This window comes from Chionomys nivalis, chromosome 14 (assembly GCF_950005125.1).
Source record: "Chionomys nivalis chromosome 14, mChiNiv1.1, whole genome shotgun sequence".
Classification (NCBI taxonomy): Eukaryota; Metazoa; Chordata; class Mammalia; order Rodentia; family Cricetidae; genus Chionomys; species Chionomys nivalis.
In genome coordinates this window covers 8,038,601-8,053,977 of record NC_080099.1, presented here as the reverse complement: position 1 = coordinate 8,053,977, position 15,377 = coordinate 8,038,601, and the positions used below count along the sequence as shown (strand labels likewise).

General features: G+C 44.8%; 1 protein-coding gene across 1 annotated transcript in view; it reads left to right on the top strand.

Moving 5' to 3' along the window:
- The window catches only part of Pard6g (par-6 family cell polarity regulator gamma), a 63,176-nt gene that overhangs the window by 18,680 nt on the left and 29,119 nt on the right, over positions 1 to 15,377 (top strand). Inside the window, exon 2 of the mRNA XM_057788709.1 lies at positions 9,956 to 10,178. Coding sequence (XP_057644692.1) covers positions 9,956 to 10,178 — 223 coding nt within the window. The remainder of the gene's footprint in view (positions 1 to 9,955; positions 10,179 to 15,377) is intronic.

Sequence of the window (15,377 nt, the reverse complement as noted above, 5' to 3'; positions counted from 1 at the left end):
AGTAGCATGCACTCCAGAGGACTCTTGGGTTTGAGATAGATGCCCCGTGCTTTTGATCCACATTTCCCTGGTGACTAGCAATGCTGAGCACCATCTGGTCATGTGGTAATTGGCCATCTGTAGATCTTCTTTGAAGAAACTCCTATTCCAGTTTGTTGACCATCTTTTGCTAGGGTGAATCGTCTTTCTGTTGTTATGTTGTCTTGTTTTGTTTGAGATAGGGTCTTATTGTAGCCCTTGCCTGGAGCTCTCTATGTAGACCAGGCTGGCTTCAAAGTCACAGAGGTCTATCTGCCATGCACTGCCCCACCGTGTGCATGTGCCAACACGCCTGGAGCCTGCTGTTGAGATTTTAAAGTTCTTTATATAATCTTGATACAGTTTCCTAACCAGGTGTCTAATTCGCACATATTTTTCCCATTCTATAGATAACCTTTCCACTTTCTTGATAGTATCTTCTGACACACAGACATTTTCAATTTTAATGAAATCCACTTGATCTATTTTTCCTTTTGTTGTTTATGTCATGGGTGTCATATCTAAGTAATAATTGCCTAGCCCAAGTAATAAAAATTCAATCCTATGTATTCTAAGAGTTTTTAAAATACTTAGTTATCGTGTGATCCAATTGACAATCCAGTCTGAATCAATTTTTGTGTGCGGTGTAATCTAGGAGGCCAGCTCCAGTGTTCTCACGTGGACATTCAGTTGTTCCAACACTGTTGGAAAGATTATTTCTCCTTGCATAGGTTTCTCGACGTTCCTAACAGAAATCCATTGGTCACAGGTCAGGTGAGTTATATCATGGATTTGCCTTGATCATATATGTACTAGTCGGACTTTGGGCCGCTGAGACAAAACACATGTATGAACAGCTAAAGGAGGGGAGAATTTACTTCTTCACCTCTTCAGTCCATCATGGGTACAGAGAACATGGCAGGGCAGGGCAGTTCACATCATGGTGGCCAGAGACCAGAGAGAGCACATGCCTGTTCTGTGTCTGAGCCCCAGCTCATAGGATAGTACCACTTACACGAGGCAGCTCTTCCCCCTCCCCCTCCCGCCCCTAGTTATGTGTCTCTGGATGCACCCAGAACACCCAGAAGAGTACTTTAGGTACTTCTCAATCCAGTACAATCCACACGATTCTTTGTCACAGTGTATCGATACCACAGTAAGAGTTTTGCAATTAGGGAGTGTGAGTCCTCCAGCTCTTCTTTTCAAGATTGATTCTTTTTGGATATTTTGTGTCTTTCACCTTTCCAAATACTTTTAGGACCAACTTGGCAGTTACCATCCCACAGGCAGTGATTTTGATAGGAGCTGCTTTGAATCTGTAGACCAGAGCATTTAAGGACATCGAGTTCTGTGACCTGTGAGTGTGGAATGCTTTCATCCGTTTGTGTCGTCTTTAATTTTTCAATAATATTCTGTAGTCCCCCCCCCCATCTTTTGTTTACTTTATTTCTAAACATTGTATCCCTTCAATATTTTATTTGTAAATTTTTTTAACTTTATTTCCAGGCTGATTGTGTATTGCTGTGGTGTAAAAATGAATTTTGTTTTGTATAGTGATACTGTGTCCTTAAACTGTACCTAACACATTCATCAGCTCTAGGGAATTTTAGATAAATTCTGCCCATGAATGAAAGTGTTAGAGCATCCTTCTTCTCAGCTGACTTGCCAGTTCTCAGATGTGAAAGTGAACATTCTTGATTTCTTCCTGATCCAGGGCAAACTAATCTGTCTTAAGCCATTGAGCACAATGTTATCTGGGTTGTCCTAGTTTTGAGTCTGATTTTACTCATTCTTCATGTTGTGATGATTGTGTCGCTTTTGGCCTTTAATGTTGTTTATTACAACAAATTAGTTTCAAATGTGAATGTCTGTAGTTCACTTTGCTGGCTCTGGTTTTGGAGTTTCTTTTATATGTTAATGATTATAGATTGCTGGCATTTTTAATGGATTTTTGTCCCTGTCTTGTTGGATTTTGATCTGTAGCTTTATTCTATGCCTTTTTTGGTATTGGTATTAGGGCAAAATTGGCCTTATGGGGAAAGGTGAGATGTGTTCCCTCGAACAGTTTTGTAGAGTTTGTGAAAGGTTGCTATAAATTTTGTGAATGTTTGGTAGAATTCATGAGTGAAGGCATCCTGGACCTGGAATCATCTCAATGGCCATTTTTGGAATTAGTTCAATACCTTAGTTATAAGTTCCTTAGAGTTTTTCTTTTTAAATAAGTCCTTATAGTTTGTATCGTCCTTGGAATCTGTCTATACCATAGGGTATCCAGTAGTCAGCATATGGTCCCTCATGGGATTCGCATATAATCTTTTCTTAAAATTTTATTTTAGATTGATGAACTGTGCTACATTCACACCCACATAATTGTACACATATAAAAATGAGAAGCTAAGATCTGGAAGTGAGAGAAAAGATGTGGGATTTTTTCCTTCTGAGCCAGAGTTACTTAATATAATATTTTAGTTCCATCCGTAAGTTCCAGCCTTAGAAAAGGAAGCCTGGAACAAGATGGGGGGGGGTGAGGTATAAGGAGGGATGTAGGGGGAGTAACAGAACACATATAGCATGAAAATGAGAAGGGCACTCGGAACGGAAGGGTACTAGTCGGGGAGGGGACATGGGTGTGAAGAACATGAGAGGATTAACCAAAACAACATAGAGAGGAAAATACCACAAGGAGACCTGTAACTTGTAGAATAATATAAAATGTTTTAAATCATTTTAGGGCATTTTTAATTTTACAGAAAAATTGCAGTGAGAATACAGAAGATTCTCATATGCACCTTGCTTGTTTTCTCAATTCGGGACATCAAATGTTATTACCATGGTACATTTTTGTAATGAACAAGCCAGTGCTGAAAAATCATAATTAACTGAGCCCTATATTTTATTCAGATCTGGCTTTTCCCGAGTGTTCTTTCTAACCTAGTGTTCCAAGACCTCACCCAGGAAAGCCCATCCCACTTAGTCGTGGCGTCTCCTTGCAGTCCTTTTGATTGCCCTTGTCTGTGGTGACCATTTTATGTTTGAAGACTGCTGGTCAGTGTTTTACAGACAGTCCTTTGGTGGCCATTTGTTGTGTGTTGTGCTTTTCATCAGTAGACTGGGATCGTGACTCTGAAAGAGAAAACCACAGTGGCAAAGTACCACTTCCATCTGTCATGCCAAGCATCCACTCTGGCCACAGTGACTTGCCCTTGTCGATGATCCCCAAGCAGAGAAGTATGTCCAGACCCCCCCACTGTGAAGTCCCTCTTCTCCCTTTCACACTGTACTCTGGGAGCACAGTCCTTACGCATAGCCTGTCTCTAAAAGGTGGAGACTTGTGCTGCCCTTCCCGGAGGGTGATGCATCCAGATAAATTATTTAGTATTCTTCTACATGGAAGCTATGTCTGCCCAGTTATTTATTCTGGCGTTTGTTTGTATCTGTGTGGACTCGTGGATGTTTATTTTGTGCTATTTTATTTTGTTGCTCAGATTGTTCCAGCTTTGGCCACTGGCACACTTCCCGGTTGGTTCCTGTCTCCTTCAGCATGCTCCATGTTTGTGGGGTTTGTTTTGCTTCCTGGCTTTCTGCTCTTATGAAATGGCCAGGCTCATCTCCATGTTTCCTGAGCCATGTCCCAGAATCAGATAGCGCTTTCAGGGATCCAGGCTCCTCATCACAGTGCCCATTGCTATGGGGATACTCAATCCCTCCTTCCTAACCATCAGCAGCAGTAGCCTCCCTTTCATTCCTGGTTTGAAAGATTTAAATTTGTTTCTTTTTCTCTTTACCTAAAGATGTGCTGATTTTGTTAGTCTTTTCAAAGACTCAGCCTTTTGCTTTGTTTCTTTCCCTATTTTTTTTTCTAATCTCCAGTCCTTTCTGCTTGTTTAGATTAGGTTTGTACTTTTCTTAGTTTCTAGTTAATCAGTTTCCTTTTAGGATTTTATACCCATAAATTTCCCTGTGTTTGTAGCTTTAGCTAGAGTCTATGTATTTTGGTATGATATATTTTCATTAATTTCTATGTGTGTTTGAATCTCTCTTGTAATTTTTTCTCTCTGTATATGTGTGGTATGTTAGTCTGTACTCATGGCTGAGGGGAGCACACATCTGGAGGCTGGGGCCGGAGACCGTCTTTCTGTATCACTCACTGGCTTATCAACTTGAGACAGAATCTCTCATGGAACTGGAATCTCTCCATTTTAAGAAATGGGGGAAGGGAGGAGAGATAAGATGGGAGACATAAAAGACAGATGATTATTGGTTGAGATGATATATTATGTATGTGTAATATACATATATCATCTCAACTAATATAGATCTTTTTTCTAACTATATGATCATAAATCTGTTGTTCTTATTATCTATATGTTAAAGGGAATCAAAGTGAATTTCACTTTTAGGTAAATACCCTTTTTTTTTAAGACAGGGTCTTATTGTATAGCACAGAGTGTCCTGGAACTTGTGGTGATCCTCCTGCCTCAGTCTCCTGTGTACTAGGATCAGAAGCATGAGCCACCATGCCCAGCTGAGGATAATGTACTTTTTCTTACTGATCTAAGAATTTTATATTGAGATTAATTTCTTTTTGAGCTTTAAAAGGTTGGGTGGTGGTGGCACACGTCTTTGATCTCAGCACTTGAGGCAGAGGCAGGCAGATCTCTGTGAGTTCAAGGCCAGCCTGGTCTACAAGAGCTAGTTCCAGGACAGCCAGGACAATTACACAGTCTCAAAAACACAAAAGCAAAAATTTATTATAAAAGGTAAAGCTGTTCCCTTCCCTTGGTGTTTGCTATCCTGTCATAGAAATAAAAACTTGAGATCATCTACAAAGTGTGTTAGTACTGTCGAAATAACGGAAGGACAGTTTTATTTTGCCGAAAGTTGTACAGGCTAAGGAGCCACACACCTGTGAAGTTCCCAGCAATGAGTATTCTTCCCTTAAAGAGTCCTTGACCCTTGCTCTTTGCCAGCTTCCTCAACAATAAACAGACTCCCTAGCCCTCTCCAGAAGGCAGCAGTTTGTGTCACAGTGAGCGTGGGTTTGCACACGTGGAAGAGGCCCCAGCAATCAGGTGTTGATGACTCAAGACACAGATAACCTGCGGCTCTGGGAGACGACTCCGCCTACTTGTCCTTTCTTTGCTGAGTCTGCTCTGGACAGCGACCTTCCCCAGTACACATCTTCCCACTTCTAAGATTAATTCCTCGGGGAGGGGGGGGGCGCTGCCTAAGTTGAGTGCTGGTGGGAAGGGGGAGCTTTGATATGCTGTAAACTAACTTGCCTGCTGACCTAGCCAGGCCCAGCAAGGCTGCTTTGGGAGGAGTGTAAGTGTGTGCCTGCCTGTGTGCTTATCACCACGCCCAGCTGAACTTCTCAATCCAGTCAGTTAAATCTGAATGGGGCGGTTTGATATCTCCAGTAGACATTTTAAAATAGAATAAACAATCTTTTTTAATGATCAGAAAATTTACATACTTCCTTGTCTCTTTGATTTCTTTTATCTATTACTATCTGATGAGATTTTTTTCTTCTATTATTCTCTCCTACTAATTTATGCTTGATTATCTGTTGTGCTTCTATGCAATAAGAAGTTAAGTTAAAGTTGAAATATTTTCATATGGCTATAAATCTTTGTGAAAATTACTTCTAAATTGGTGTTCAATGGCATTTTTAGTTTGCAAAGTGGGAAGAGCTCCAAGATAGGAACACTGGGTCACACTTGTTATTCCATCACTCAGGAGGCTGAGGTGGGAAAATTTTAAGTCCATGAGTTCAAGACCAGCTTAGGCAACACACACGTGCACACAGACGCACACGCCTCACATAAACCATTGTGGGGGGGGGGGATATAGGCATATTTTAGATGCACTGTAATTATCACCCGCGATTGTATAAATGACTAAATGAAGCAGTCATGGTGCCGTACTCTGCCTCGCCAGGCTGAGGCAGGAAAATCAAGAATTGAGTCTATAGTGGACCACATAGCAAGACCCCGTCTGAAGAACAATTACAAAAGAATGAAAAGTTTTAAATAAAAAACCAAAATGGCTAATTCTAGATTGAGGTATTACAGTGTTTACCCTGCATTTAGTGAAAGGTATTATTGCTCAGTGGCCATGGAAAGCGTCTTTTTGTCTGTACTTTACTGCCATAGTTGTCGACGCCAAGACTCGTAGGTGAGCAGGTGAGCAGATGAGGGCTCTCCCTGGGTCACCTGCCAAGAGCAAATCAACCAACTACCAGCATCATTCAGATAACTTATTTGCTGGGAATTCAATATGAACCATTTCTGGGTTTAATGAAAGCAGATAGGAAGAAGACACTTGATGTGCAAGACTTATCATCTGATCAACAGAGTCATGCATCCTCTCAATTTCTGGAAGGTAGAAAAGTTCTTGGCTTTACCAAGAATTCCATGACATTGAGATGCACCTACTAATTCCTTCTTTTAGAGGTGTAGATGGAAGTTTTTGTCCTGCCTGGTCCCACAGCTGTTCAGTCCCAAAAAAAAATCACACACAGAGGCTTATCTTAATTACAAACTATTTGGCTTGTTAGCTCAGGCTTATTATTAACTATCTCTTACAACTTAAATTAGCCCATTATTCTCGTCTATGTTTAGTCACGTGGCTTGGTACCTTACTCAGTGCAGCATTTTCATCCTGCTTCCTCTGCATCTGGCTGGTAACTGACTTTCTGTCTTCCTCTTTCCAGAATTCTTCTCAACTGGTTGCCCCACATATACTTTCTGCCTGGCTACTGGCCAATCAACATTTTATTAAACCAATACAAGTGACAGATCTTTACAGTGTACTAAAGCATTATCCCACAGCATGGAGGCCTTTTTTTAAAATCTGATGTTGAGTGGAAAATAAAGATTATTAATTTTTAGATAAAATGGATTTATTACATCACCTTTTCACATGTCTGTCAGAATGCTGGACCTCATTAAACACACATAACAGTCTATCTGATTACGTGGCAAACCAGCCACACAGTCAGATACAAACCAGTCACATGGTCAGATACAAGCCAGTCACACGGTCAGATACAAACCAGGCTTTTTTCACCTCAAGAAAAGTCTGTATTCTTTCGTCTTTCCAAATTACTGTAGGAAGGTACGCATTTTAGGAATATTGTTTAAAAATCATGAAAAACACTGTGAGCTGCCTGTAGATTCCTTGCCAAGTGGAAGTGGGCTGGAAACACTGTCAGGGAACTTGGGAATTTAGTGTGTGATCTCTGTCCACACATACTGTGGGTGCTGACTCTGCGGTGAGGAGTGCTGAGCACAGAGAAGGGCGTTCCTCAGGTGAGTGTACAGTCATGCATCCTGCTGAGGACACCCAGGCAAGGACTGGACGTGAGAGAGCCGCTCCTGGGCTGTATTACTCATCGCTACAGTCCCTGATGTCTTCATTGGGAAGAAAGGGGCGTGCTCATAGACTTACCAGAAGGTAGCCGCACAGATGGGAAACGTGACGACTGCCCAAATAAATATGCTGTGATTTGATTGGGTAACTAAATCAGGGAAAAACCATACAGAACATGGGTTGTAGGCTTTATCTCTTTCAAACTGTATCTTACAGCTTTTCCACCCCCATGGGTGAAGACCAGCATGCTGTACCCAGGCCTCCTATTGCTGGGGTACCCGTTGTAAAGTGTTGAGAAGAGATGACATGTTTGTCTGAGTAACGGGAGCCTGGGGATGTTTAATCTGTACCTCTGACAATGGTGGGGATAGAACAGAGCCCTTTCCTCTGCTCTTTCTAGGACATCAGCCGTTCATAAATTTGACTAGCCAAACAGTAAGTCTGGGGCCATCCTCCTTCCCCTTCTGAGTGTGTGGGAGGGCCATACTTCTCCTCTTACTGTGTGTGGAGGAGGAGACAGTAGACTTCTGACTAGTCACTGAATGTAGCTTTTCCCAAGCCAGCATTCTAAATTGTTCCTTTGTTGGATATCCTGGGCAGCGTAGGTAGGTAAGAGATTGGCTTTGCTTTGGGTGGCCTGCAAGACGTGGGGACAGCAAGTGCTTCCCAAACAGGTCAGTCTTCACACAGAGCTCTGGAAGTCGATTCCCTTAGGCCACTGGTTCTCTGTATGTGAGCCCCAGACACTAGCATTAGTTACTTCTGAGAACTTATCAAAAAACACAATTGTCTACATTCCCAAATCTGAGGGCATTGTAGATTTTTGACACAAACCTCAGTGTCTTGAGATGATTTGCCCAGTTTGATGCCCAGATAATTTGGTGGCTATTCATGTGTAACACCGAACATTTCATCTCTGTGTACAGTACAACCCATTCATTTACCTCTTGATTATACTGAAGACGATTCTGAGCCAAGACCCTCAAGCCAGACTGACTCATATAGTGATTTCCTTGTATCCTTCAAGAGGTGACCCGTATGCTGTGGGCATAAGTTCTGTGTGCGGCTCAGTGGGCAACTAGGTCAGGGCCAGGGTCTGCAGAGAAGAAGTTGGCCCTGGTCTTTTTGCGTCTGGCTCCTCTAGTGATTGTCCAGAGGTGGAGGGTTGATGCTCTTTTGAAAGGACGCCGGTTCTTTCTTCTTCCCATTCTTTCTTCCTTCCTTTTTAACTTTTAAAAATAGTTTTTGTTGTTTCTACGATTTCATACATGTATATAATGCATTCAGATTATTCCTTCACTCACACCTCTCTTCTCTCTCCCATCCCTTTTGAGCCTCCCCTTCCTCCCTGACAGCCCCGTTCCGAGACTGATAACTTTCAGGTTTGTCTTGGGACCCGTTTATTTTAAAACAGGACCATCAGTGTGACCATTGGATTAGAGCTGTCTACTGAAGCCTGGTGGTGTCACCATTGGGTATACTGAAGGCTATGACTACCCTCTCCCTGAATCTATCAGTAGCAAAGAGTTAATCAGCAAGGGGTAAGGCCCCCTTAAGCTCCTCCTTCATCTTTGACTGACTGTTAGAGGGCCCATTCCTGTCCAGATCCACTATGAGTTCATGACTGCATGGCTGTGTCTTGCCCAGAAACCACGTGTCACAGCCCCTCTGTCTGCCTTCCAGCTCTTTCGTCCCTTCTGTCCCCTCCCACAATGCTCTCTGAGCTTTAGAGGGCGGTGTAAACTCACTCACAGGTCACTTATCCTCAGCGCCTTCTTACAGTCACTGTTCACTAGGAGGAGCCTTCTCTGGTGAAGGCTTGCGGTAGTATTTGTGGGTATAAACATCAGCATTTAGCGGGCAGTTCAGGGCATTGTCGGTTTGGCTAAGCAGCAGTGTTCAGTTCCCCATATGGCCTTTGTTTTCCCTGCCATAGGTTTTCACCAGGTGTAAGTGCCCAGCGTGGATTCCCTCCCGTGGTGTGGGCATTCAGTCTAATCAGAAAGCGGTTGGTTAGCCCTAACGGTAGTGCCACCATTGCACAAGCAACCACGTTTTACCGGGCAGGCGTGGCAGCTCCTGAGAGTCTCTGTAGATGCCTTTCCCCGTTTGCGTAGCATTGTCATGTGGTCCCTTGTGTGTGGATCCTACCTTCGGATCTCCAATGCGTTGTGTTTACTTGGAGTTACCGTAGAAACCGGGAAACTAATAAGAGGCCATTGTGGGTGGGGAGACTTGAAGGAAAGACGGTGGTAGAGCATGGGTAATTTGAAAGTCGATTCTGTGAGCGGAAAGGGTTAGACAGAGAGGGGGAGGAACATGGAGAGGACTAATTGAAATCAAAGCCTTTAAAAGTAGACTATCTGAAAACCTGCTACTTCAAACCGAAATTAAAAATATACTCTCTATATTTTAAACAGAATTTGACTTGCTCAGTCACAAGACCATAGCACGGGGCTCTTCATGGCCTCCAGGGGAGCTAGTGACCACATTGTTCCGTGACACAGAGCCTTCTTCTCGGGACTCTTCCTGCGATTCACTTACCACCTCTCTTGCCTTGTAGTTTGGGGCCGAATTCCGAAGGTTCTCCTTGGACCGCCACAAGCCCGGGAAGTTTGAAGATTTCTACCAGCTGGTCGTGCACACGCACCACATCCCTCACACGGACGTGACCATCGGCTATGCTGACGTGCACGGGGACCTGCTGCCCATCAACAATGACGACAACTTCTGCAAGGCGGTCTCAAGTGCGAACCCCTTGCTTAGGGTCTTCATCCAGAAGCGAGGTATGAGGAGGCTGCAGCGCCCTGCTCACCCTGCAGTCGCTTAGGAAGGAAATAGAGCGTTAACTCACTCCACTAGTGTAGGATGCTAACATTCCATTTCTGGCCTCTAGTCAGCAGGCTTCAAGATTACTTTTTAGATCGATACTAATTTGTTTGAAGGTCTTAAAAGCAGCTAAACTTCCTTTTCCACCTTAAATAATATTGACCTCTGCCTTTTATAGATGTAAGAAAAATAATACAAATTATTTCAGTCTTCTATGAAGAATAAATAATGCTGATATTTTAGCATTTTAACTAGGAGCAAGTGAATTCAGTAACAAAGGCATTTGTCAGAATCTTAGGAATTAAACTTGAGGACCATACTGAGGTATTTTCATGTCTCTGTAAGACTAGGGGAAATATTAGCTTTAAATTGTAACTTCGGTTGCCTCTAACCTCTAAAACCCTAGTGCTGATGTAACCGACGCTACTGTGCGCTGAAATAAGTTACTGACATGAGCAGGGTGGTGATGGGCGTAGCAGCTGTGCACTCACCCTGCTTGCCTCCCAGAGTGCATTGCAGGGTTCGTTTTCTCACATCTGGGCTTGGCAGAGCCTTGTCGCTTAAGAATATGATGTTAAAGGAAAGAGCCCACTGCAGAGGAAGCTTAGAAGTAGAAAAAGGACATTTTTATAATCAGTTTATTAGTTATTACCCTTCTTCCTGGGGCAGACCTACTTTGAACATTGCAAGCACTGACTGGGAGAAGGGCACCTTTCTTTCCTGGAGTGGACCTCTGTATCCAGCGTGCCCCAGACTGAGGAGCTGTGTAGTGCAGCCGCAAACCATGTCTGCTGCTAAGAGCGGCACCTTAGGTGTCTTTTCCCAGCATCCTTTGGGTATCATTTACGGTTCCTTCTTCCTCTTCCCTGGGTAGCAGCCTGGCATTTCCAAAGGCGTGAGCTCAAATCCTTCTTGTGGGCTCCACCACCCTTTCTGAGCTCGTGGAAAGAACCAGAGCTGTAGCGTGCTGAGTGACGAAACGGAAAAGCCACGGCGTGAAGCTGGCTGGCTGTGGGCCTCATAATTCTTAGCCAGGCTTCTGTGTCAGGCACCGTAGTGTCGTTGTTTGCAGAACAGGAGTGGCGGTGACACCACTTGTCCCTAAGAATACGTGGCATGCCAACCGAGGGTGGCCCATAAATATTGAGATTTTTACTCTTCCTTGTGCTAATGGGGGACGGCAGGAGACCCCTGCCCTTACTTTAGTCCAGTTCTCTAGCACAAAGAACATATTGGCATCTGTGTTACAGTAGAACCTGCGTGTTACTGATGATCGGGAATCAGGACTCTCATGGTCCCTGCAGCTCCTTGTAGCCTGCAGCATCCCTCTTGTCCCTTCTCTGTCGTCTGTGGTAGCCACAGCTGGTCCTGAAGTACATCTGCATCCCACTACCCTGTCCTGGAACTCAGCCCATCACCCTGCTCTGGACGCTCTGCCTTCTCAGCAGCCAGCCCAGGCTGCTCTAATTAGCTCACGTTTTCCTCTGCCTGCCTGTCCTCTTCTTTTCTCTGGCTGTTACCTGTTACAGGTTCTTAGAGTGGTTCGTGATTCCTCCCCACCAGACCACAAGGTCCCTGGGCTGGTTCTTGGCTGTGCCACCGTGACCCCAGATCATGGCCTCAGTCCCAAGGGGCAGGTAAAGGGGTAAAGGCTCTGTGGAGTTGGCATACACACACACAGACCTTGTTACCCATCATGAAGGAAGCTAATGTTTTTATCCTTCCTGGCTGTGGGGCGAGGCCAGTGAAGTCCCAGCAGAGGCTGGCTTGGGTGAAGTGTACCCCTCAGTCTGGAGCTGCTAAACCTGGAGTAGGACTGCCAGCTCAGGCCTGCATGCTGCAGGGGGGACTGAATCAGCCTCCCCACAGTTCAGGTGGCTTTCCCTCCTTCCACGTGTAGGCTGAGGCATGGCACCCTTTCAGTATTGTGTGCTTTTTCTTCTTATTATTCTTCCTCTGCCCTGAGTAGCTGGTGGCAGGCTTTTCAGAGTATATAAACTCAGATCCTTCTCATGACCCCCTCTGTCCTTTCTGAGCTGGGAAAATTCCTGGATTTGTGTTGGCTTCTCATATCTACGAACTCTTGGCTGGGCCCGTGTGCACCATCCTGGCCCCTCTTCATACCTCTGGATAGCTCAGAACCTTCTCTTCACCCTCATGGGGTTCTGACTGGAGTAACTGTGCTTGGGCAAGAGTCCAGGCATCTGTGCATCTGCACACAGCTGGACACCTTTGTCTGCAGGGTAGACTTCCTGGTTCATAGCCATGAAAATCCAGTGTCCCTGTGGTTGGAGTCCTGAGGCCACCAGATGTCAAGAGTCATAGTCTACTGTCTTCCATGGCACTGGTCTGGAAAGGCCAGTGAATCCTCTGAGTCCCAGGTAGCTTCCCGTATTGACACTGACTTTTTTAAGTGTGTGTGTGTGTGTGTGTGTGTGTGTGGTGCGCACGCGTGCACACACACTTGTGGTTGGTTCATAGGAGTGCAGTGCCATGGAGGCCTGAAGAAAGTGTCAGGTCCCCTGGAGTTGGAGTTACACGTGGTTGTGAGCAGCCTGATGTGGGGGCTGGGAATCAAATCCTCTACAAAGGCAGTACATGCTTTTAAATGGGAACCAACTTCCCAGCTCTGACTGACACAGATTTTTCAAGAAGAAACTCTAATTACCAATGAAAAGTAAGCATTCTTCATACATACTGATATAAATCCTCAACTATGCTTAAACCATTTAATCTGCCTCTTACAATAATTTCTTTCCTCAAGCCACAAAGGACAGTGACAGGTGAGCTAAAATTCCCAGCAGAACCCAAGCGTGTGGGTCCATGTGCACACAGAGACTTGCACGCTGTCCCAGGCACAGAAGCCTAAGAACTAACAAAGCCCAGGAGTCCACCTGCCAGAGAGCAGATGCCTGAGTGGACGGATCTGTGCAAGCGGATGTTTCCCTGCCACAGGAGAGAACTAAGCACTACTTCTGGCAGTGACGGTCACACAGTGTGCTGAGGGAGCGAAGCCAGCACCCAGGACTGCCTGTCGTTAGCTCGTTAGTCAAGGGATCTGTAGTTGAAAACTTACCTGCTTCTAGTATTTACTTGTAACCCCAGATCAATACTAACAGTGGTTTTCTGGTCACTGGAGAACATGCCCACAGAGTGGAGAAGTGGTCCTGGCTGAGAAGGACAGTGAAACACTCCACATCAACCATTAGTTAAGAAAATGCACCACAGGTTTGTCTACAGGCTAGTCTGGCATGGGCTGCTCTCACTGAGGCTTCCTCTTCCCAGATGACTCCCATATGACAATTTGAAGAAAACAGAAACAAAACAAACCACAGCTAGCGCAAGGTGGGTCTCTGAAGGGCAGCCAGCCTAACTGAGCTGATGCACTTTGAGTTCAGCGAGAGACTTTTTCTCAGAAAATAAAGGTAGAGAGTGACCAAGGAGAGATGTGCAGTGGCCAGCCTCTGACCTGAGCATAAACGTGCACAGGCACCTGCTGATAGCTACGTAACCACACGCACATCACAGGTGACAGAAGTGTTTCAGGACTAGAGAGCTCTGTGAATATGAAATTGTGTACTTTAATAAGTCAGTTTCATGCACTGGATCACAGCAGAGCTGGGTACCAGGGTTAGCTGCTGACAGCGGTCACAGTGCTCTTCTGGTCTGAGATACGGTCTTTAGCACGATCTCAGGTTTTTCTCCAGCCTTTACTTCCAGAATTCAGCCATCCTTACTATGTATAACTACTTTGAGTTCTCCCCCACTCAAGGGATAGAATCATGGAGACATCAGAAACTCTAGTCTATAAACGTGGTCCATTCTGTCCTGAATATTTTGAGTTTTTAATTAACACATTTGTTCGAAAGTTTTTTAAAATCCTCTCTTTCCCTGATAGTCAGAAACTTCCTGGGTGTTTCTTCTAACCCTCGTGTGTGAGCCAGGCCCAGATATGAGCCATACCCCAATGTCTGCTGAACCCAGCTGTGGCCCATGCCCAGATCCGAGCTGTGCCTGGGTATGACCATGCTTCAGGTATATGTCATACCCCAGTATCAGCTGTACTATGCTGTGGTCTGGGTCCTGCTGGTCCTGCTAGGAATGGGTCCCAAGTGTGAGCCTCGTCCAGGTAGAATATTTGATATTATTCTGATCAAGTATTCTCAAGCATTCTTCTGGCAGGGCTTATGGTACATACAAGTCTGAGGTCCCTGCTTATAGAAAATGCTTCATTTGGGGCCCAGACAAACAGCCAGGGACAACCTGCCTCTTGTCCTTCTGGGTCCTGGTCAGGGGATGTTTCCGTGAAGGCTGCTGCATAGCCTGTCTGTCCATGGAGGTTTGGGAAGGGTGGATGGCAGGCCTTTGGTGTCAGTCCTACCAGCTTCTGTCAAACTCCTTTCCTTTACATTTGTTGGCTTCTGCCAATCATCTTTCCAGGGCAACTCTTAAAAATCCTGGGCCTTTCTCTTTGGTGAACAACAGCTTCCAGTCTGCTCTTGCATGTGAGTAAAGACTACAGCAGGCGCAGAACAAAGGGCTCGGGATGCATGAGTTTGCATGCCCCCGCTGCAGCCCTAGTGAATCTCAGTGACTCATTTTTCTACTTGCCTACCTTTCCCATGATCTTGTCTACCTCCAGGTCCTGCCCAGGGCAAGGTGGGCTAGGGCAGTGGTGGGGTGAGGGTTCCTAAAATAAACATAACATACATGTTGCACCTGCGAGTGTGACTCTTAGCTATTCTGGTCTTTTGGAGTTTTTAGAAGAAGCAAAACACATTTGCAAATGCTTAGACTTCTCAGAAATTGTGTGAGGTTGCATTTTGCTTGTATTTCATTTAATTAAGTTGCCATGGAAAAATAGTAAGTAATTGTTCTTCAAAGTAAGTAGAACAGTTGTGACTTTGGTTACAGACCCTGACAGAGTTTTAAAGTGTCAGGCTCAAGAACTCGGCTCACTGTTTTTCTTGGATTCCTGTGTGTTGGCTCTTGGTAGGAGGGTTACTTAGCAGGAAACATCAGTGGGCGGTCGGAACTCCCCAAGTTACTCTTTCCTCCGAAGCTGCCTAGTACTGCTCTAAGGTACTAGATACGAGTGCTAGGTACTAACCTTGCTGCATCGACCCTACTCTATCATTATGTCCCTGGTTTGCAGG